Source organism: Pyrgilauda ruficollis, unplaced genomic scaffold (assembly GCF_017590135.1).
Source record: "Pyrgilauda ruficollis isolate IOZ18807 unplaced genomic scaffold, ASM1759013v1 scaffold6, whole genome shotgun sequence".
Classification (NCBI taxonomy): Eukaryota; Metazoa; Chordata; class Aves; order Passeriformes; family Passeridae; genus Pyrgilauda; species Pyrgilauda ruficollis.
Genome location: NW_024527710.1, coordinates 17,134,454 through 17,155,390, shown reverse-complemented (window position 1 = coordinate 17,155,390; position 20,937 = coordinate 17,134,454). Strand labels below are relative to the sequence as shown.

The following is a 20,937-nucleotide window of genomic DNA, read 5'->3' as shown; positions in this document are numbered from 1 at the left end:
TTGCAAACAGCATTTGCAAACTCCTTCCCAGGACGTTCCCATAATAAGCCTTTCCACCCCACTGAACACAATTATCTGACCTTTCAGAGCAGTCTGCCACAAAGTGGTCCACCCTGATAATAAACAGAATTACTCAGTGGCACATCACTCATGATGATCACAGCGATAGGATTGTTCCTTTTGGAGTGTTTTGGTAAAAATAAAAGAGAGCAGTTTGGTGGGGGAGAGGTACCCGTGCTTGGTGGGGAAGGGAACCACCACCACGCTTTGACACCACTCCAGGTGTTAAAACACAACAGCCCACCCTCCTGGAGCAGATTTTTAACAGAGGCAAACTGCCTCTATTCTGTCCCAATAAACCTCTATCATCTGTGAACAGCATCAAGCTCATTTTAATGAGACAGAATGCTCAGAAGAAGAAAAACAGCCAACTGACAGACCCAAAGGCACTTCCAGAAGAAGCTCTTTAACCCAGTGGCATTTCCAGAAGAAGCTCTTTCTTTGTGTGAGCCACCCAGTGCCAGAGTGCCCCATCAGGAATATTTTTAAATCCATCATGAGGTGCAATATTGAGCTGTATTACAGCTTTCAAGATGAGCAATTTTGGGTTCTGCAGCAAGCTTTCATTTTCTATTCAGGGAACACTGTTGACATGAAAAGTGAAATTACTCAACGTTAGTAACAATATGATAACTATAATTTAACAGAGAATCCTCAGCTGGTGTGAATCTGTGTGTTTCCTCTGACTTCAATGGAACTACACAAAACACCATCTGCTCTGGAACTGGCTCATCACTTACTGGGTCAGCAGTTCATGGACAGACAAAACAAAGAATGAGCAAGTCTCAAACTAAGTTTATTATCATTTCATTGCCTCTTTTTTCTTCCCCTCCCCCGTTTTTTATAGTCACATTTGTGTCATAATACAAGCAAGAAGCTTGCAGAAGTCCCTGAGGATGAGTTCCAATCCAAAATGCTGTGATGATAAAGGGAGTTAAGAGTAGATTTTAGTGGTGCCTTCAGCTTGTTTTCCAATTGTTACAATAATTCTGCAAACGAGCGGAATTTTGAATTCTAACTGGCAAGTATTTTCCCCATTTCTTTGTGTAAACATAAAAATAAATTATGGATCAACACAGTGGCAGGCAGCAATCAGGAGCAATGTGGCAGAAGATGCCCCTTTTAGCTACCAGAGAAACACAGCAGTGACAGCACTGTTTTCTCTCTTCACTGTTTTTATCCTTTACCTGATGAATAATCAGTTCCAGGCAGCTCTCTCTTGGTGATGATGCCATCATTTTTCCTAAATTCTGATAGAATTTCTTTCAAGGACAAGGAAACCACCCTGTGGGTCCCTGTCTCATTACATCACAAGCACATACACACATTTTCTTGTTGCTAGTTAACTTCCAATTAAATAAAAAAACAACCACAACTTGGAAGCTTGTTGATTTATCACATGTGGCAACAAGTTATTTTGTTCCCTTTGTTATGCTTTTATAGAACCACGCTCACAGCCTGCGTGAATGGCAATAAAGAATTTTTGAATGGAAATGATTTCTTGCTCTCCTCCTGTGTAATTCCCACCAGCAAAGCACCATGCAATTCTGTGATGCTTTATGCCAGGGATGCTCAGGGTTTTTTTGTGTGTTTTTTTTTTTTTTTCTTCCTGAATGCCATTTATCTACCCTGCTGCAGCTGCATGTTCAATTTATCACCATACCTGCAGGATAATGCTCCCATAAGCATTCTTTAGTAGATTAACTGCATCTGCATGAGACAGCCCATCCAAAGGTTGCCCATTAATGCTGACAATCCGATCTCCAACCTGAAAGTACAACAGTAATGGAAAATTACCAGCATTAGGGAAAATTAAAATTAAGAATGCTTAAAATTCCTTGTGAACTTGGCACTGCACAGTCATGCTTCTCTTTTGCAGGATCCCTTTTGTGAGGATTCTGCACTGCCAGTGATCGTTTCCCATTCTTTTTTTAACACTAACAATATGATCAGAGAAAACAAAGATGGGTTGTATTTTGCTCTTTCTATTTGCAAGCAGAGAGGGAGGGAGATTTTCACTGCTGCCCTCCCATCCAGAAAGGATTCATTTGTGCCTGAACATGCAGACAAGTTCATATTCTTCCAGACCATGTAAGCACATGTTGTATGGGAGAGAAGGAACTTCTGATATTAATCCAATTAACCTGGATGATTTCTTCTTCCTACACACAAAAATGATCTCAACCCTGCCACTGTTTAATTCCATCAGAGACAAGGCATGAGTGTAGCAGCATGTCCTAATGAATCTCATGGGCCAAAGCACGTGGATCTGCATAATAAATTCTTTTCAATCCTCATGATTCCTTGAAACTCTCTCCAAAACTGGAAGTGTTCACCATGGCCATGCCTGGAAACCCACACATGCTGTGGGTCTGACACAAGTGCCTTATTTTGCTGTTTATTTATAGGGGCCTTAACAGCAAACAACTCATTTCTGATCTGGTTTCTGCCTAGTTTGAGCTCTAAGTGATGCCCAGTCTGGAGTTCCCAAAATACCTGAGGTTTCCAGAGGGTCTCTTGCTGCCTGCCTGGGTCTGGATGAACACAGACATCCCATGACCACTAGAAATGCATTTAAGCTCTTTCTCTTAATGCCACTTTTCCAATATAGGCAGCAATTTCCAAGATGGGAAGAGAAGGGCAGATTTGTTTTCTGGGGTGGTTTTTTTTTGTTGTTTTGCTTTTATATAAATAGAGGCAGAGCAGTCTGTGAGAGACCATCAGTGACAGCAGATGCAGAAGTTTTTGAGGCTTCAAGGGACAGGTGGGAGATGAAACAGGAACATTGAGGGCCCCTGTACTCACTCTGAGCCTTTGTGTCCGAGCAGCCACTCCGCTGGCCTGGATCATGGCGATGAAGATGGGAATGTCTCCCAGGGGACTGCCCTTCCCTCCTGCTATGCTGACACCCAGGGCATCATACGGGCCCTGGAACACAGCAAAACCAAACATCTGCAGAGGGGGCAACTGGCAGAGTGCAGGGTATGGCAACAGCTGACTGCTTTGGTTGGTGGAACAGCAGAAAATGGGTTTGACACACACATCTCCTCACCCAGAGCACAGGCACACATCCAACCCCCAGTGCAAACACAAATCGCGCAGCTGGACTCGAGAGAAATGCTGCAAAAATGAACAACTTCAGCGGAAGGAGCTGGCTTTATGAATGGGTAGAAAACAACTCACTGACCCTTGTTATCTCCACAGTCCTCGGGCCCATATCGGCTCCTACTAATAAAGAAACAAACAATTAGCTCCTGTAATTAAGAGATAATATAATTAAGAGATAACACTGTCAGGTGACAACGGTCCCTTGCTGTCTAGGCAGAGTTATCACCAGGCAGGAGTGGAGCCTTCCTGTGCCAAGGCAGGCAGTGCTGCCCACGTGAGGAGGAGGAGGAGGAGGAGGAAGGATGGATGCGGTGCCATCCCTCCGGCTCCCGGTGTCACCGTGACTCCCACTGTAGCCTAGCCACAATCTGTGGAACTGCAGCACTCTGCCAGCCTGGAGAACAGCCCTATTGTGCCTTCACTCAATTAAAGACTGGATTATTATTCCTAAATCACAGCGCCCTTGCACAAAGGGCTCTGGGAATGGTGCAGTTCCAGGGATCTCCTCTTCCTCTTGGTGCTGTGTGGGTGAATAATGGGCAGGCAGGAAGTCAGGATGGCGTGCACCCAGTGAGAGGGTGTGGAAAAGTACTCAAAATGCTAGAAAAGGGGAGGGAAAGGGAAAGAAAAGGGGAAGGAAAAGGGGAAAGAAAAGGGGAAGGGAATAAAAGTGAGAGGGAAAGGAAAGGGGGAAGAAGAAAGGAAAAGGGGAAATGGAAAAAAGGAACTGGGAAAAGACAAGAGGGAAAGTGGGAAAGGTAAGAGAGGAAAGGAGAATGGAAAATAAAGGACAAAGAGACTTCAGAGTTCAGTTCAAACTGTAACTTTTTCAGCCCAACAAGCTGATGGTGTAGTCAGGTCCTGAGCTCTGCTACACCCACCCCTAACTGTACCAGCTGTAGAAGGCTGGCAGAGTAAATCTCTTCCAAAATTCCATGATTCCTACCCCCTAAACCAGCACTCCCCACACCCATACAGGTGTGCCTGGGCAGGAGGACCAGGACAGCTGAGGTCTGTGGCACTGGGAAACCCAGCCCTGGGGACCCCAAATCAGGGTCAGGAAGTGCCCAGTGCTGCAGGGCCTGCCCAGACAGCACAAGGAAGGATGCCCAAAAGGCACCAGGCTCCTGCAGTGCCTGCAAACCAGCAGAAGAAATGTCTTCTCCTCCTGCCCACGGTCAGATGTGAGCAGAGATTCCCAAATCCCAGAGCCACTCTCCCCAGGCTGCTGCAGGTCGTGGATTTTTAAAGCTCTCTAAACCTGCAAACTGCAAACTGGGCATTGTGACTTTCTCATTACAAAACACCCCTTTATGCACTCAAGAGCAACAAAGATATAAATGAAGTGGTGGCAGCTTTATTCCCTGAGAAAAGCATTCCTAATGCGAGAACCATGCCTGTGCTAAGCCTCTGACAAGGGGAATAGTAGGGCACAGGAATTCTGCACTTAAAATAGAGGGGCCACTCCTGCTCCAGCAGACATAAAAATAATGTCATTTTCTGGGAAGTGTTTGGTTCTTAAAAACATCCGTGGGGCGTCTTCAGGGAGGCTGGGCAGGAAAGCCAGATTTGAGTGTTCAGTTTGGCTTTCAAAGCAGCAGGGTACAAAGCAAATCACACTCAGCTGTTCTGACAGCTGCCCAGCTTGTACCTGAGCTTCTCTGGGATGTGTCTGCTGAGGATCTTTTTGTGCTGACAAAGCTCTGCAAGGTGGAGAGCACGGGAGCGAGCGCGGGGTGGAAGTGGCTGTGGACACTCTGCTGGTTTGCCTGGCAAAAATAAAGAAAAAAACCCATGAGTAAAACCCAAAAGTGAACTTTAAACCAGACCTTGTGACAGATGGGTGCAGCTGTGCTCTGTGCCAGCCACACTGGAAATGCCACATTGGCCACGCAAGTGCAAACCCCTCTGGGAGGGGAAACCAACCAAAATCTCCCCATGGAGGTGAAGTCACCACCCCTGGGGGGATTTAACAGATGTGTGGACGTGGCACTAAGGACAGGGGTTAGTGCTGGGCTTGGCAGTGCTGGGGAATGGTTGGATTTAATGGTCTCAGAGGGGTTTTCTAACCTCTGTGATCCTGTGGTGCTGCTCACAGTACTACAGATTCTTATTCCACACTTATGTGTTGCTCAGGTCAGCTTTGGACAGTGTTCCCCCCTCTCAGCTGCTCCCAGGGTGTCTCCACACCTCAGGAGAAGGGGAAATGATGGGCACCTTCCCTGTGGTGCCCCTGCATGCACGAGCACCCAGGAGGACAAACAGCTGCTCTCTTCACCTGGCAGGAATCTTTGCTGTTTTAGCTGAATACACTGCAATTGCCCCTGCTCCTTCTGTCTGCCCAGGAACCTCCTCTCATTTCCAGAAGAACATGGGAGCTGACACAGGAGAGTCTCCAAAGGGAGAAACTCTCTCCTGCTGCCCTTTCCATTTCCCTCATTTTCCCTCTCCCCTTTTCTGGCTTTTATCTTTGGTGCCCTGTGCAGGCTGCCCTGGAGCAGAGGCTGGGCAGAGCTCCAGAATAAAGCAGGGATTGATTCCAAGGATCTCCTCCATGGATGCACCTTGGGCAGCACAAGAGCCCAGCCAGGGCTGCACCCAGGATGAACCCAAATGGTCCCAAAATGCACGAGCGCTCCCGGGGTCTCTCCCTGGGATCAGCTCTGCTCCATGTGCACATTGCAGTTCATTGTCCAATTCCAGCTCAGCCCCTGCACTCCCATCCTGCTTGTTTTTCTCTCTCCAGCCCACGGGGTTTGTGCTCCTGGGCTGAGATTTGGATCATTTGTCCTTGGTGCCCAGCTGGAGCAGGAATTGTTTTGTCTCCCTGCTCTGTGCACAGAGCTCACCATCCCCTCATGTGAACCCAGACCCACACACTAAAGCAGCTCAGAGTCTGAAAATATAGAAGCCAAAAACTGAGGCATCATCTTCAGGCTCTGCCCCTTGAGGAAACCCAACCATCAATTTAGGAAGTACATCTGAACAGGTTCCACCAAGGGCCAGACCTTTCCACCTGGGCTGCCTTGTCCAAAACAAAGATCTGCTCCATCCTTGTCCACGCACAGCAGAGATTTCTCCCGAAAAATTCATCAGTTGGTGACTCAAAAGCCCTGACACATTTATCCCACTGGCCAGTGTGCAGCTGTCAGTGACAAACACCAGGCACAGCACAGTTTCCACCCCTGGGTGCCAATTCATGGCCCAGTTAACAACATTTGCAATGCATGTGAAAGAAACCCCTGTTTCGATTTCCACTGCTCAAGGGATTCAGTGGACCCAGAAAAAAGCCAAGTGAGGACAAAAGGTCTGGATGCTCTTGGCCAGCACCTTCTAAAGCAGCGCTTGCAGTTGTGCAAATCACTCAAGCTGGTTTGCTGCATCATCTGCCAAGATTTTTATAACTCTTGGAAGGGTTTTGGTGAGAAACATTTATTCATCTCTCAAAATCACCAAGTCACTTTGGAGCAGGGAGATGAAGGCTCTCAAACGATTCTGCATCAAGGAGATTAGGATTTCTTGTGTTAAAAGAAAGGCAGGATTTACCAGGTTCCTGCAAAAGCCTCTTATGCTACAAAAAAAAATGGAGATGAAGTCATTGGATCTGAATTTTTACCTAGACCCACGTTAAATATTACAGCATTTTGTTTCCCTTTCAGTTTGAGCTTTACATGTAAAACCAGGTGGGTGATTTTTAGCTGTCACTTTTTGATTACTTTGCTCTTGCTAAGGCTTCATGTTGATACGATGGCCAAAACAAAATCTAATACCTGACTGCTGACTTAATGCAATCCGTGCAATTTCCCTCTGCTACTTCACCTCTCCTTGCCTGCTCCATGCACTGCAGATGTTTCTCCAAAGCCAGTATTTTTAAAGCTGGGCTTAGCCCAGCTGTTCCCACCTGGCTTTAGCCCCTCCTGGTACCTCACCACCTCCAGCCAGGGCCACTGCTGCCCTTCAGGAAGTGAAGAAATCACACCATGCTGTGATAATTTTGGCACCTTTTTTGGGGCTGTTCATGGACAGACTCCTTACAGACCTCCTTAAAAACATTCCTGCTTTAACTCACATCTCCCCTCAGCCTCCTATGGCTCCTCCTCTCTGCTTCCAAAGAACAAACCCTTCTTTTAGCAGTGCTGGATCCCCTCACGGGCAGCTTCCCCACATGAGAAAGGGGCCAAAGCCCCCCACAGCTTCAGCCTGCTGTGATCCCCTCTTTCAGTGACACTGGCACCTTAAATTGAGTGGCAAAGCTGTCAACTTTGAGAAGGAAAACCCATTAAGAAGGAGTTTTCTAAGTCATTGTGCCTTGTTTCTCTCCCCTGCAATCCTCCAGGTTTAACACCAGGAATTGGTGTCTGAGCAGACTGGGGGGCACAGGGAGAGGGGAAAGGCCCTGCTCTGATTGAAAAATGAATTGTTGTCCTCGCTTCAGGTAAAAAGCAAGTGAAGCAGGAAATTGCTCTGTGTTTTCTTGGAGAGGAAAGCAGCTCTCCTGTGGCTCTGCTGGAAGATAGGCAGAGATACAGTTTGGTTTCATTAGCTCCTTTTGATAGACAAAACAGCTGCAGAAAATACATTCAAGCAGTGTTTGCAAGTCTTCAAACCAAACATTTCTGGGCATCATCACTTGAGAAAAATATTACAGATTTTTGGTGTGTCTTGGGAAGACACTCCTTCAGCAATAAATACATGAACCAGCTCTTCTGCTCAATCAGCATTTCAGCTGCGGTTCAGCACGGAAAATTATGGGGATAAAATATTTTGTTCCCCACCCTCAGCAGTGTCTGTGGAAGGATGAGCTCCATGTGCACATCTGTGCACCATCCCCGTGCTCTGCCCTTCACAGCTCCAGCTTAAACAGAGGAATTTGTCACTAACCTGACTGTTTTGGGATGTTTTCCGTGATGACAGCCATGACCCAGCTCGCAATCTCCCAAGCTCAAGATGCACCAGGCCTTGGGCACACTTGGAGAAAAAAAACAAAAACAAAAACAACCCACAATGTACAATTTAAGTAGACATACAATATTTCATGCTCTCCTGGAGAGAATTATGTTTATATTCAGCACCACAAGTCCGTGAAGAAAGCCACAAGGAATGTTCAAAACATGAACACTTGTATTTAGACTATACAAAAAGTGGATTTAGGCTTGTCCTGAAGGTTCCTCCTGATTGCTGAATTTAGTATGAATGTCCCTCTTGCAAACTGATGGCCAATTTACTCAGGAAAAAGAAACAAAAAGCCCCAAACTCTTTAGCAGACATTTGAAAAACCCTTCAGAGGCAAAATGCTGCAGAAAAGGGTGAATTTATCCCATATGGATCCAACTTAACAAAATACCCTCGCACCACCGGTTCCCAATTCTTAAATAGGTAAACTTTTGGCAAGGCACCAACCCTGAATGGAAAAAGCAAGGAAATAATTAGCCTTTCCCCTGAAGAATGAAAGAAATCATGTGCAGAAACAGTGGTGGGGATGGCAGGGGGAAAGCCCTGGGAGCAGATGCAGCTTGGCATAGAAATGGGTCTTCAGCATCCACTGATGGCACTCGTGGCCATCCCACTCCTGCCCTCTCCCCCAGACCATGGAAAAAGGAATGGAAAAAGGCAACTTGTCCCAGAATTTCAGGGTAAAATCACTCCTGGAGGATGGGAAGCTGTGCAGGAACAGATTTAAGCTGTCATTTTATCCCTGCAGATCAGTACAGCAAAGCCAAAGATTTATTTCAGCTCTGGTGTGTGCTGCCTCTGTTTCCAAGTGTTTTTCTAACACATGAGATACACAGTTGCATTTTCAAATAAATGCCTAAACACTAAATGTGCCTTTGTGTTCCTGCTTCGTATCATCCAACTCCTAGAAATACACAGAGAAGTGACTTTAAATGAACCTCCCAGTTATTTCCAATGAAATTCTTGTCTGGGTAATCAGCTGGAGCTGTCCTGTGTATGGTAAATAGCACTTCAGGATAATTACCTTGCACAGTGTCAGTAACTGCAATTCAATATCTCAGAATGCATTCTGTACTCACCTTAAGTATAGTGGCAACAGTCTCTTGTGAGGCATTTCTCATATCCTCCCCATTTACAGACAAAATCTGATCTCCTTGAATTAATCTTCCATCTAGGTCTGCAGCTCCTCCTTTAACAATGTCAGAGATAAACACTCCACTTCCATTTCTAACAATGCAAGAAGCATATGGCTAATTACACAATCCAATATTCTTTGGGAGACCAATTTAGATTACTTGCATTTAAGAGACATTAAAAGAAACCTGCGAGCAGAGGAAGAACCAGTTTTATACCTCATTCAGCTGTGTAAAAAATCAATGAGTTTTAAAACCACAGCATGTTTTGCTAATATTTAATGCTGTCTTTCCCCTTGAACTGCTAGTTCAGACTGTAGAATACATAAAGATTTATGAAAAACACCATTTATATGAATAGAAGTCTGAGGTTTGGTCTATAGTGGAGTTAAACTATCTCCTGATGGGATGTGGGTTAGTGGTGGACCTGGCAGGGTGAGGTTAAAGGTTGGACTCAATGGTCTTGGTGGGCTTTTCCACCCTAAATGATTCTGTGATTTCTGGTGTGAGCTGGTGCCAGCTGCAATGCCAAGATCTGGCATTTTTTTATCCTTCACCTGAAGGACACACCACTTCCCACCCTGAATTATACCTGGGTATCATTTAACAAACTTCAGCAATTGGGCTCCTTCTAAGGAGGGGATCCCCACTCTGAAGGATTCAGGAGTAGCACATAAGTTCAGCACAGAGGCAAAGGGAAGAGGGCTGGAGACTGTGATTACCATCTGCAGGATAATTTACATAATCTAAATTAATTACCCACCCCACAATCTGCTCACAACACCTGGGTTAGACACTGCCACCCAAAAACTGCTGCAGCTACTCTGCTGACCATAGGCAGTCAGGATAATGACACGGTGCTTTGTAATGGCAAAAGTAAATTATTTTTGGCAATGCAGGATGGCAACTCCAACACTGAGCAAGTGTCATGCCATAAATCTCTTTTAGCAAAGGAAGATTAAAACTATCAGTGCTCTGGTTTGAGTGATCTAATAGCAGTGGTTTAGAGATGTATCAAGAAAAAGTCACATTTTATTAGGCTGCTGCTACTTCCCACTGTATTCCTCTCCACAACTCCCTGGCACAAGGGTGGAGCCAGGACAGGACAAGAGGAAACGGCCCCAGGGGAGGTTTGGGCTGGACATCAGGAAGAATTAATGCAAAGGGTGGTCAGACATTGGCAGGGGCTGCCCAGGGAGGTTTGGAGTCCCCATCCCTGCAGGTGTCCAGGGAAGGACTGGAGGTGGCACTCAGAGCTCTGGGTGAATGACATTAGTCAAAGGTTGGACTCGATGACCTTGGAGAGCTTTTCCAGTCTCAGTGGCTCTGTACCTCAGGCTGTGCTCTGCAGACTGCTCTCTGCAGCGTGGCACAGTCCCCTGAACTGCTCAGGGTCTGGGTCTAAGTCAGCCCCTCACCCTCCACTGGCCTTGGTCCCTTTGAACCGAGCATGAGCTCAATCTAACTCACAGACCCTTCTGCAAAGAGGTAGGGTAGGTTTATCCCCCAATTTAGAAACCAGAAGAGCCATGGTTAGGGCCTCCAAAGCCCTGAGACACAGGTACCCTGACACCACAGAAGAGTGAGCCCCCAGTTCTGCATGGGATTCCCTCTCTGTGCCCGGAGCATCCCTGGGCAGCAACAGCCTCCACTTCTCAGCTCTGTTCTGACACAGGAGCCAGAACCACGGCCCCATTCCATCCTGGAAGATATTTACATATAAAATTCAGCTCCTTATGGAGTTTTCCCCCTTTATTTCACATTCCTTTTATTGGCCACAGTTGTTCACACACCAAAATCCCAAATATTTCCCATTGGAAGTGCTGTCAGATCAGAGACACTCTTACCGTTTCCCAGCTATGCTGAGCCCCAGTCCCCTGCCCGTTTTCTTTTGGATATCTACAGAGAAAATCTCCAAGTTTTCCTCATCCTTGTAGTGTGCCTCATTCCTGTAGACCACCAGCTGCACCTTCTGGGGCGTCTGCCGGAGCGCAGTGATGGCTTCCTCGTGGCTGGCGCTGCGCAGATCGATCCCGTTCACCTGGAATAATCAGTGTTTGCTCTCCAAATGGCACGGACAAATGATCTTTTCATCACACCCTGCCCCTGGGTGACAGCACACATTTGTCTATTTGACACCCCCTGGTGCTCTAATTGAGGGTTCCCATTCCCAGAGGGAGATCCTGGGTTTCCTATGGAGTGTGAGCTCGGAGCTTTGTGCCACTGCCTGCAGTAAATCCCAACAATCAGAACATTTGGGCTTGGAAGTTTTGGGTGTTCTTCTCTTATTTTTAATCTCAAACCTTTGGAACCTCAAGCAATGCTTCTTTCTCCAGCTACACAAAGTGGGACGTGCTCCTTTGAGCTCCCTGTGTATCTCAGTACTCAGATCCCTTCTGCCCCAGCTCCGTGACATCATCAAGATGAAAACACGGAATCAGAAACACCAGCAAATAAATGGTCACAGAGAATCCCAGCAAATAAATGGCCTCAGAGAATCCCAGGCAGGGTGTATTCAATGGTGATTTTCCTTTTTTCCCAATAGATGGCACACCAGACCGCTGCTGGAGCAGCCAGCTGCACTTCTCTTACCAAAACCCGAGGAGGTTTCAGCATTTTAGTAATGTCAGACAGAACAAGAAGTTCTGCTTAAATGTCCCTTTAAAAAAACCCTATTGGAACGTGAAACTTCATCTAATTTTGCCAAGCCTGATCCACAAGTGTCCTTTAAGGTGTTTGCCAATATTCTGTCAACTAAATCATCTTTTATTTCTTCATACCAAAACATATCAATACTTAGACATTTTTGAAGTCTCTTTAGGAAGCAGCATGAACTGCAACAGAATAACCACAAATGTTAATCTACTTCCATGAGTTTTAAGGCTATGAAAATATTTCTCAGAATTTCTAGATATGCAAAACTACAATCATATATAATTTTACATTAAGATAATTAAGGCTAATCTTTATTCTCTATATTCTTTTGTACCAACTCTGCACACATTTGTTTATAAGTGTGTATTTTCCTTGACACAGGCATCTATGTGTGCTTTATCAGACTAATCTGAAACCAATTCAGTCATCTTTTTGATTAATACAGCTTTTAAAAGCTGAAATAATAACAATATTATGGCTCGCAAACATTAGCACTTTCCTGTTTGGCCAGAGAAGAATTAATTAACCCGCTCCATTCTTACCCCCTAATTATTGTGCTCTGTTAATACCCCGCTATTTATAAAACCAAAACAACATTCGGCCTCAACTATAACAAAAATATTTGCAGTGCAAGAGCTGTAAAGACAACTCCCCAAGTACCTCTTGCTATTTTCCTAACCCTACACACCGAGGCCTTAATGGCCATGCTGGGAATTTGTCCTGAGCTGACAGCAGAGCTGCAAAGCAGCTGCACTGAACCCCTGCCTGACACAAGTTTCATTTGCAGACCAACACTTCTCTCTTAACCCTTTCCCTCCACCTTTTCCCTGCTTGTCTGGGGGAAAAACACCACATTTACTCACAGCAGCCATTCCCCAGCTGCGTGAGGTGTGGCCTGGGGGAGCTGGGAGGGATGCAGGGAGAGATGCTCACAGGGATGCTGGGAGGGATGCAGGGAGAGATGCTCACAGGGATGCTGGGAGGGATGCAGGGATGCTGGGAGAGATGCTCACAGGGATGCTGTGGGGTGATGCTAACAGGGATACTGGCAGGGATGCTACAGCCACCTTCTCCTGCTCACCCCACCTTATCCCAGCTCAGTATTTGGATTTCAGGCAGAGCAGAGATACGGGAGTGGTGCTGGAAGCGCAGGCCTCCGAATGAAAGATTAAAGAGATGAATAATACCAAGCTATTGGACATGACAGCTGAACTATGTAATTCAAGAACTGCCTTGCTCAATTAAATTTAATGTATTCTCAATTTGTACCTTCAGTTTATATGAATATATAAGGAAATATGAATTTTTCAGGATGTTCTTAGTGACAGAAGGGAAGCCTCGAGAATGGATCCTATTCAGCTTCCAAGGGACCTCTGCTGAACTGAAAACAAGTCTCCACAACCAAACACAGACACAGAGAACATAATTTACCTCTAGAATCTGATCACCAGCCCAAAGTCTGCCATCTCGGGCTGCTGCCCCTTCTTCATAAACTTCATGGATCACTATGGCGTCCTGTGGGAAGAAGGGAGAGGCATGAACCCTCCTTCCCAAACACCCCCAAACTGGCCACCATGACCCACCCCACACTCCCCACCAGCTCCACAGCCAAAAACACAGCCCTCCAAGTCAGGAGAAGCACGACTGTAACACAGATTTTTCAAATTTTCAGTATTTTGGGATAAGAAAGTGACTCCTGTAATCAAAAGCTGGTATAAAGGTACAAAGGATTTTGTTCCCCACTTCAGGGTAGTCTTGTCTAGAGCTTCTTCCATAATTTTTATGCATTGGCATCAGCAGCACGTGAACTCAGTGTGAACTGCAGTATTAATATAGTCTACTTTTAATGATATTATTTAAAACCAGATTCTTTGGAGCTATGAATATTTTTAGGGACTTGGCATAGACCTCAGCTTTAAGCAAGAGCTGAATGCCTTGTGGTAAATAGCACTGGTTAAATCTGTAAGAAATGAAATCCAGAAGAAAGGAACAATGGCAAATGTTAGTTTATTACTGAGGTTGGAAAATGTAGGCAGTGGCAGATGTAGCTTCAGGGAAGGTTTCAGTGATTTAATCTTACTGCCAGCAATAGATGTCCCCAAAGAAAAAGCATTACAAAGAACATACTGTTCTCTTGCTGGTGCTTTCCCTTTGCATTGTTCTGGTTTGTTTCTTTTATTTATTTTTTTCTTTTTTCTTAAAAAAAATACAGGTGAGCATCCTTTTTACAGTGCTTCATCTTGCAGGATGGGATGCTCCTTTTTGTGTGCCAAACCTGCTCCTCTCCTCAGCAGCACCAGCAAACCCTCAGCCTCAGAGCTGAGCCTCCAGCGCTGGCTCTGGGCAAACACGTGGTGATTTTTATTTAATTCCACACGTAGGTCCTGGATAAGCCATTCTCAAATACCCCCTGCTGTTGTGGAGCCCCTCACCAACAGGAACAAGCCAAAGAGGAGCTTTCCCACAGAGCTCCCAAGAAAGGCTGGTGAGGTTGGAGCATGGAAACCCTGCTGTGGGATGGAGCAGGGGCAGGGAATTGCTGCTGGGTGGGAAAAGCTTGGAGTTCTCCAAGTTTGGAGAACACTCTTGGGTACATCTCTCATCACCAGTTCACCCCCTGCCCGTGCTGCCCCATGATCCTTTCCCAGCAGAGAAACAAAACACAAAACAAAACTCCAATGCCCTTCAGGTAAGGCTCAGATCATGACACTGAGCATGATTCCCTTTCATTCCCATGACAGCTTATTTAATGATGGGGACTTGCTGGAGCACAGCACCACTGCCACAGGTCCCCTCTGATCCATGGGCACCAGTCCCTGATAAAAGCCTGGGGGATTGCAACCACAAATGGATTACAGCTGATACAAGAGTTCTAGATGGGGGAAAAAGAGATTTCCATCTGCATAAATGAAGGGGAAACACTATGATTTGTGTACCAAGTAATTAAGAAAATCAAAAGAGTGGTTTGATTAAAAAAATAAAATAAAATATATATATATATACACACCCCTGGCACTGCAGGGTTTTTTTGCAATAACTGAAGCAACAAATACTAACAGAATAGAGCAACACAGGCACATCCATCTTCTCCCTGTTGTGGGGTTTGGGTTGTTGTGGGGTTGTGGTTGGTTGGTTTGGGGTTGAGGTATTTTTCACCTTTGTTTTACAAATGATGGTGTTACTCCAAAGCAATGCAAGAGACTTTAGCCTGGGAGAAGTGGTCAATGAGAGAACACAAAATACTGACCAGCTTGTTAAGGGACATCTTTCACCTGGGACACACCAGGGCCGTGGATGAGCAGGAGTTTGGTAGAAAACAGGCAGTGTGACCATGGAATAGCACACCGGGCACGTACACAGGATGGTCAAATTAAACCTTTTCAGACCGGATTTAATCTCACATTTCCTAACCTCTGAGCAAGGACCTTTCAATCACATTTCTCTAAGTTTGTTTTCCATCTGTGGTTGCTTTTAAAACATCCACCAACCTGGAGTTAGCAGCTTTTCCCAGCACTGCTTTATTAAATGTAAAACTGCACATACCAAAGGCTCAGACCCAGGAACCACTGAGTGTTATCAGTTTGGATAATCTGCATCATCTATTTGAAAAGGCAACACTTCAGTGCTATACTGTGGTTCCTGCATGTGTGAGAAGCCAGACCCAAGACTAAAAATACACATGGCATGAAAAGGTACATTCCTGCTCGCTCTGTGCCTACTCTGCAGAAGGAAACATCTCGTTTATCTGCCAAAACACTGTTTTTCTTAAGCAGGGTTTTTTTTTTTTTTAAGTAGTGTAGCTGAACCAGGCTTATCAAATCGATTAAAAACAGAACAGAGCAACGTGTCCATGATGCACTGTAAAGATTTCCAAATAGTCCATAAGCATAAATGTCAGTTTTAGTTTTCCTTAGCTTATGAAGCATGGCAAATATCTCTTTCCTCTGATACTCCTGGGATCAGCTCAAACTACTTAACCCAGAAGTAATTTTTTTCCCACTGGATCTAGTGGGATCTGGGTAAGACTCTGTTAGTTTTGATCATCCATGACAAATCGCTAAAAACCAAACTACTGATGCTAGTGAACATTTTTAATCATATCAATATTTAAAAAGAGTTTGTGCAGTGATGAGATGTCGTACTCCAGCCACCTAACCAAACCCCAAACTCTAATGAGTATATCAACAGGCATGGATTGAAGCTGGAACACCCCTCTCAGTCCCTCAGAAAAAAACCAGAATTTTTTATGACTGAAACAATACATTTATTTAAAGGATAGCTTTTGGTTTCTGGACATCTGCAGCTCCTGTTCAGATTAAATGTGTGCTTGATACCAAAGCCTACGTAGTTCAAAATCAATCAATCAAGAGGGATGAAGAGAAAGTGGTGTCAACGTTCAGCTAGAGGTTGTGAATTCATGGTGGCTCTGGACAGATTTTCCCAGCCCTCCCCACCTCCTTTCACCACCAGTTTCATACAGATTATGGCTCTCCGTGGTGGAGCTTGGCAGAGTCACAAAAACTGTTCGTGCAGGAGGGGAAATAAAAACACTCCCCTATCAAGAACACACTTGTTTAAAAAAAGATACCCAGCTGCTGAAAGCACATACTTCATAAAGTTTACAAATCCATTCAACAAACTGGGGCTTTAATCTTTGTATATTTTGACAGAGAACAGTCTGGGAGCATTACAGAAATGGGGAATTAATGCAGAGCTGAGCAGTTCTTGCCCGGGACGGAAGGATGCGGAGCTGGGCCGTGCAAACTGTGCTTCTCCATGCTAAACAAAGTCCACGCTGGCAGGTGTAAACTGAGACTGCCCAACCATGAAAACACTGAGAAAAGGACAGATGTGAAGGGAATTTCCCTGCTACTGCTGCAATTACCACCCTGGGCTCAAAAACGTTGGTGCTGAAGGGCCTGCAGCCCAAGGAAATGAACTGAATGCACTGACACAGCCCTGCACGGCCACCAAAATCCCTGCAAGCCAGAATGGATCCCAAACATGGCAAAAGCACAGCTGGTTGGGATATGATGTGTCCCAAACCTGGAAAGAAGCAGAAATGGTCACCAGACCTGCCACAAAGAGAAGGGGGCTCACACACCCCTGACCAGCAGGGTACTGCTGTGACTGAGAACATCACTGTGCCTGCACAGCTGGGGAGCAAAGGGAAGGCACAGCAGGGAGAAAAATGAGGGTTTGGCTGTGGAAGTAAAGGCAGAGAAGCAGGAGAAGCTCATGGAGCCTCTTGGTCAACACCTCCAAGGGCAAAGTTGGTGTAGAGTGAACAATAAACAGTGAGGGCAAGGTGCCTGACAGAAATTAGCACCCACCTCTGGAAAATAAAGCTGGTACCACGTGCACAGCATGGTCTGCACTGCACTGCCCTTCATCTGAGGAGGGGAAGAACCCTGAACTCCCAGGGAGCTGGACCTCAACACCTCCCCCAGGCTGTGGATATTTTTCTGCTTGATTTGTAACGATGCAGAGACCCGTGAGGGGAAGAATATCACACTCAGCCCTCAGCAAAGGGCACAAACAGACATGTTAACTCTGAGCATTAAATTCAGCCAGACTGACAGCTTAATCTCTGCATCTTAAATGTCAAGAACTGGCATGGCAGAGACCCCAGGCAAGGACCACAGAGCACTGCCCTGACCGAGCCTTTTGGGAGGAAGGTGGTGAAGTCAGCATCCCATTCAGGAAAATCACTGACCAAGTGATCCTCAAAAGCCTGCAGGAGGATAAACCATGGTGAGAAAGCCTCACAAGCTGCTGGCTTTAGGCTTGGGCTGCTCACACGTTTCCTGTAAGTTTGCAGCTCCTCAGCCAGTCTCTCCAGCATTTCTTTTCTGCTGTGCAGCTGCTCTTCAGCAGGACAAGAAGCAGCTTTCAGCTGAAGAGCCACTGAAAAACAGCCCCCAGGCTGTCACTGGGAATGCTGGGAATACAGTGTGAGGGAGGAACAGGACACCAGACATGCAGGAGGCACAAATATGAAGTGCCAAGGGTATTTTGATGAAGTTGCATCCTGTGATAAAAGCGGATCAGGGTGCAAAAGGGGTGATTTCAAAAGAAGCGGAGCAGAGAAATCTCCATATTCCTGGTGTTGGCTGGATTTGACAAGGAAGCAGATCCAGATTGTGGTAAAGAGAGACCTGCACAGCCCTGAACATCTGCAAGTCCTGCTGCTTGAACTGAGCTGAACTTTGGGCTTGTCTTTGTTGAGCTGTTTCAGCCCATGAGCTCCAGCCATGACCTGGGCAGGATCAAAGGCACCTGAACCCACTGAGGACTGCAACAACCAGCACAGAACAACTGGGAATGAACCCTACCACCAACCATAACCACGTATTTGGTGCAGGGAATGGAGCTTTCTGCACTTTTCCTGAGGAAGACAGAAAGTAAACTGCATATAAAACCACGCTCTGGAAAAGATGTTTTTCCGATTTAGTTGACAAGTTGTGTTTTCCCAAGCTAACATTACACATTTCCAATTGATTTCCTACAGAGCTACAAATGTTACACTAAATTAGCATTATTAAGGGTAATAACACTGCAAGGGGTTTTGCTGAGTGCAGGATCAGGGATTTATATTTATCTCTTTCCCAGGGCAAGCACAACACTGTCAGTTATTTCCTTTTCAACTTCTTCAATGCTTTGTCCAGAGCAGTAAAATTGTAAAATTTCATTTTTTACAGGCTGGTTCCCAGATAAAAGCAGAAATCAACTGGTTGCACAGTGAGTTTCACTGGAGAATTAACCCCACGCAGGAACCTCTCAGTAGTTAAAATAAACTCAGCTGCTGGTTACTTGCAGGCAGAGGAAATGACAGCAGTTACGTTATGATCTCTGATCTTCCATTTGCAGACCCAAATGGAATCTCCAAGATAACTTTCCAGCAAGGGAGGGTGAAGGTCAAGCCCAAGCAAATCACTTGACATCTCAGAGGGGTTTATCCCATGCAAATGCCTCCTCCTGGCACCGCAGGGTTTTGCCACTGCTGGCGTGCACAAACCATTAGCAGGCACCCCAAATCCTAAGGCAAACACTACTGCAGTAAAACAGGCTGCAGAATGTAAAAAGGTATTACTGTGTTAATGCAGAAATGCTTCACGTTGCACGAGACCCAGAGACTGCCCTGCTCAAGGTCAAAACAAAGGGTCTGTTTCCCATTTAAGAACAAGCCCTTGCAAGAGGTGGTGCTCACTTGCCAACTTTCATAAAAAAGATTAATCCACAATATCAATATGAATATAATTTTTCATACTAAAATACAGATTTATTTTAAGGAAGTGGATAGTATTTGTATTATATTTTATAGGCCCCTATAGTTACATCTGGTCCTTATTTATTTAAATTTTATTCAGCTTGCATAATATTTTTGCTTACAGTTATATTCTCTAAGATCAGAAAAGCTAAAACCTGAAAATTCAATGGCACTATTCATTAACATTCCTTCGCTCTGCAGTCATACACATTTGCAAGCTCTCCTTTGATTCTGAAATAATAAAACTAAGGTAATAAGATGTTTAGTGTAAAAATATATGACTTAAGTCAGAATGATAGAAAGAGCTATGTTCCTGTGAATCACATGCCAAAGCAAACCGAAGTTTTTCAAAAAGTATACATGCTCATTTTAGAGGGAATAATAAAACACAGAATGACATATTAAAACCTTAACTCTCTCACTCTCATTATTTTATTAAGTTACCAAAAAAAGGAGAGTTTGCAGTGTACAGAGCATAGCACAGGTTATAAAGAATGCATGAGGTGCTGGGGGTGTGTGACACAGGAAGCCAAAAGCCAGGGGTTCCAGCCAGCAGCAGCCAGGATCCTCCTGAAGCCCATCCTGACAGGTCCTGCTGCTTTTGTATATTGTTAGCCTCAATTTTATGGTTGATTTACATTCCTGGAAGACAGCAGCTCCTTCAAGCAAGGCCCTGCTACGCAAGCGAGCCCTACCATCAGCTAAACCCTTGCCAAAGACCCATCAAAGGCATGATTTGCAAAACTTACTGCCCTAATTCCCTTTTGTGACAACTCCTGTACAAAGCAGCTTGGGTTTGTCATGCTCCTGCGAGCCAGCGTCCTCCTGGAATGATGATGAATCCACCAACTCCACTCCTGCATTATCCAAGCAGGAGTCAAAGCCATGCCTCACAATCTCAAGCTAACTGCATTTACCACCCTTGTCATTAAGCTGCCTTCTGGTTTATGAACGTGGCCAAGGGTTTAGGGGTTTAGGAGGGATTGCATTTTTGCCTCTCCCAACCGCAGGCTCCCCCTCTGGATACCTGAGCCACGATTAAACACTCAGGGCTGCCATTCCCCTTTCTCATCCCATTGTTCCATTCGTTGTGTGGAGGATTTAACAGCAGCAGCAGCATCTTACAGCCCACATATTGCTGGAGCCTCCCCAGAGGCCAATATCCCCCTTCTCATTTGTAGTTACAAGGTGAGCACATTTCACCAGAGCACTCTCAGTCCTGGCTGCACTGCACGTCTGAGCAATCACTCAGATGCTGTCTGTTCTATACCTGATAAAGATATTTTTGCCTGGATTTAAACATAACTAAGTGGGGAGGGTGGGATGAAAGCTCAGCTGAGGGAGAGCCTTCTCAGTGACACAGGAGTCCCAAAGCCCTCGTGCTCAGGTAGGTCCCCACTGCTGCCAGACTGCAGCAGGGCACAAAGCTGAGCTCTAGGCTCGGCTTTGGAGCAGGAACAGCCTGGTTTTGGCAGCACGGAGCCCTCACAGGGTAATTAGCCCTCACAGGGTAATTATCCCTCGCAGCTCCAGGGGCAAACACCGGGGCTTGAACAGCTGCAGCTTCAAGTCACAGTTTTCCTGATTATTCCCTTGCCCTTCCTCAACAGATGGGGTTTATTCAAGGGATGACTCACCTGGACTGACAGAATGAGTCTAAATATTCTTCTGTCAAACTGCATCCCACCCTCACGAAGCTCCCAGAAAAGCCTCTGGGCTAACCCAGGTGATCAGGGAAGATTTTTGCTCCCCAGCTCT

General features: G+C 45.6%; 1 protein-coding gene across 1 annotated transcript in view; it reads right to left on the bottom strand.

The window, feature by feature from the left end:
- The window catches only part of PATJ (PATJ crumbs cell polarity complex component), a 130,509-nt gene that overhangs the window by 5,662 nt on the left and 103,910 nt on the right, over positions 1-20,937 (bottom strand). Inside the window, exons 34-41 of the mRNA XM_041483240.1 lie at positions 13,341-13,424; positions 11,102-11,295; positions 9,201-9,348; positions 8,050-8,136; positions 4,820-4,937; positions 3,248-3,288; positions 2,866-2,988; positions 1,724-1,828 (exon numbers count right to left, since the gene is read on the bottom strand). Of these exons, the coding sequence (XP_041339174.1) occupies positions 1,724-1,828; positions 2,866-2,988; positions 3,248-3,288; positions 4,820-4,937; positions 8,050-8,136; positions 9,201-9,348; positions 11,102-11,295; positions 13,341-13,424 (900 nt within the window). The remainder of the gene's footprint in view (positions 1-1,723; positions 1,829-2,865; positions 2,989-3,247; positions 3,289-4,819; positions 4,938-8,049; positions 8,137-9,200; positions 9,349-11,101; positions 11,296-13,340; positions 13,425-20,937) is intronic.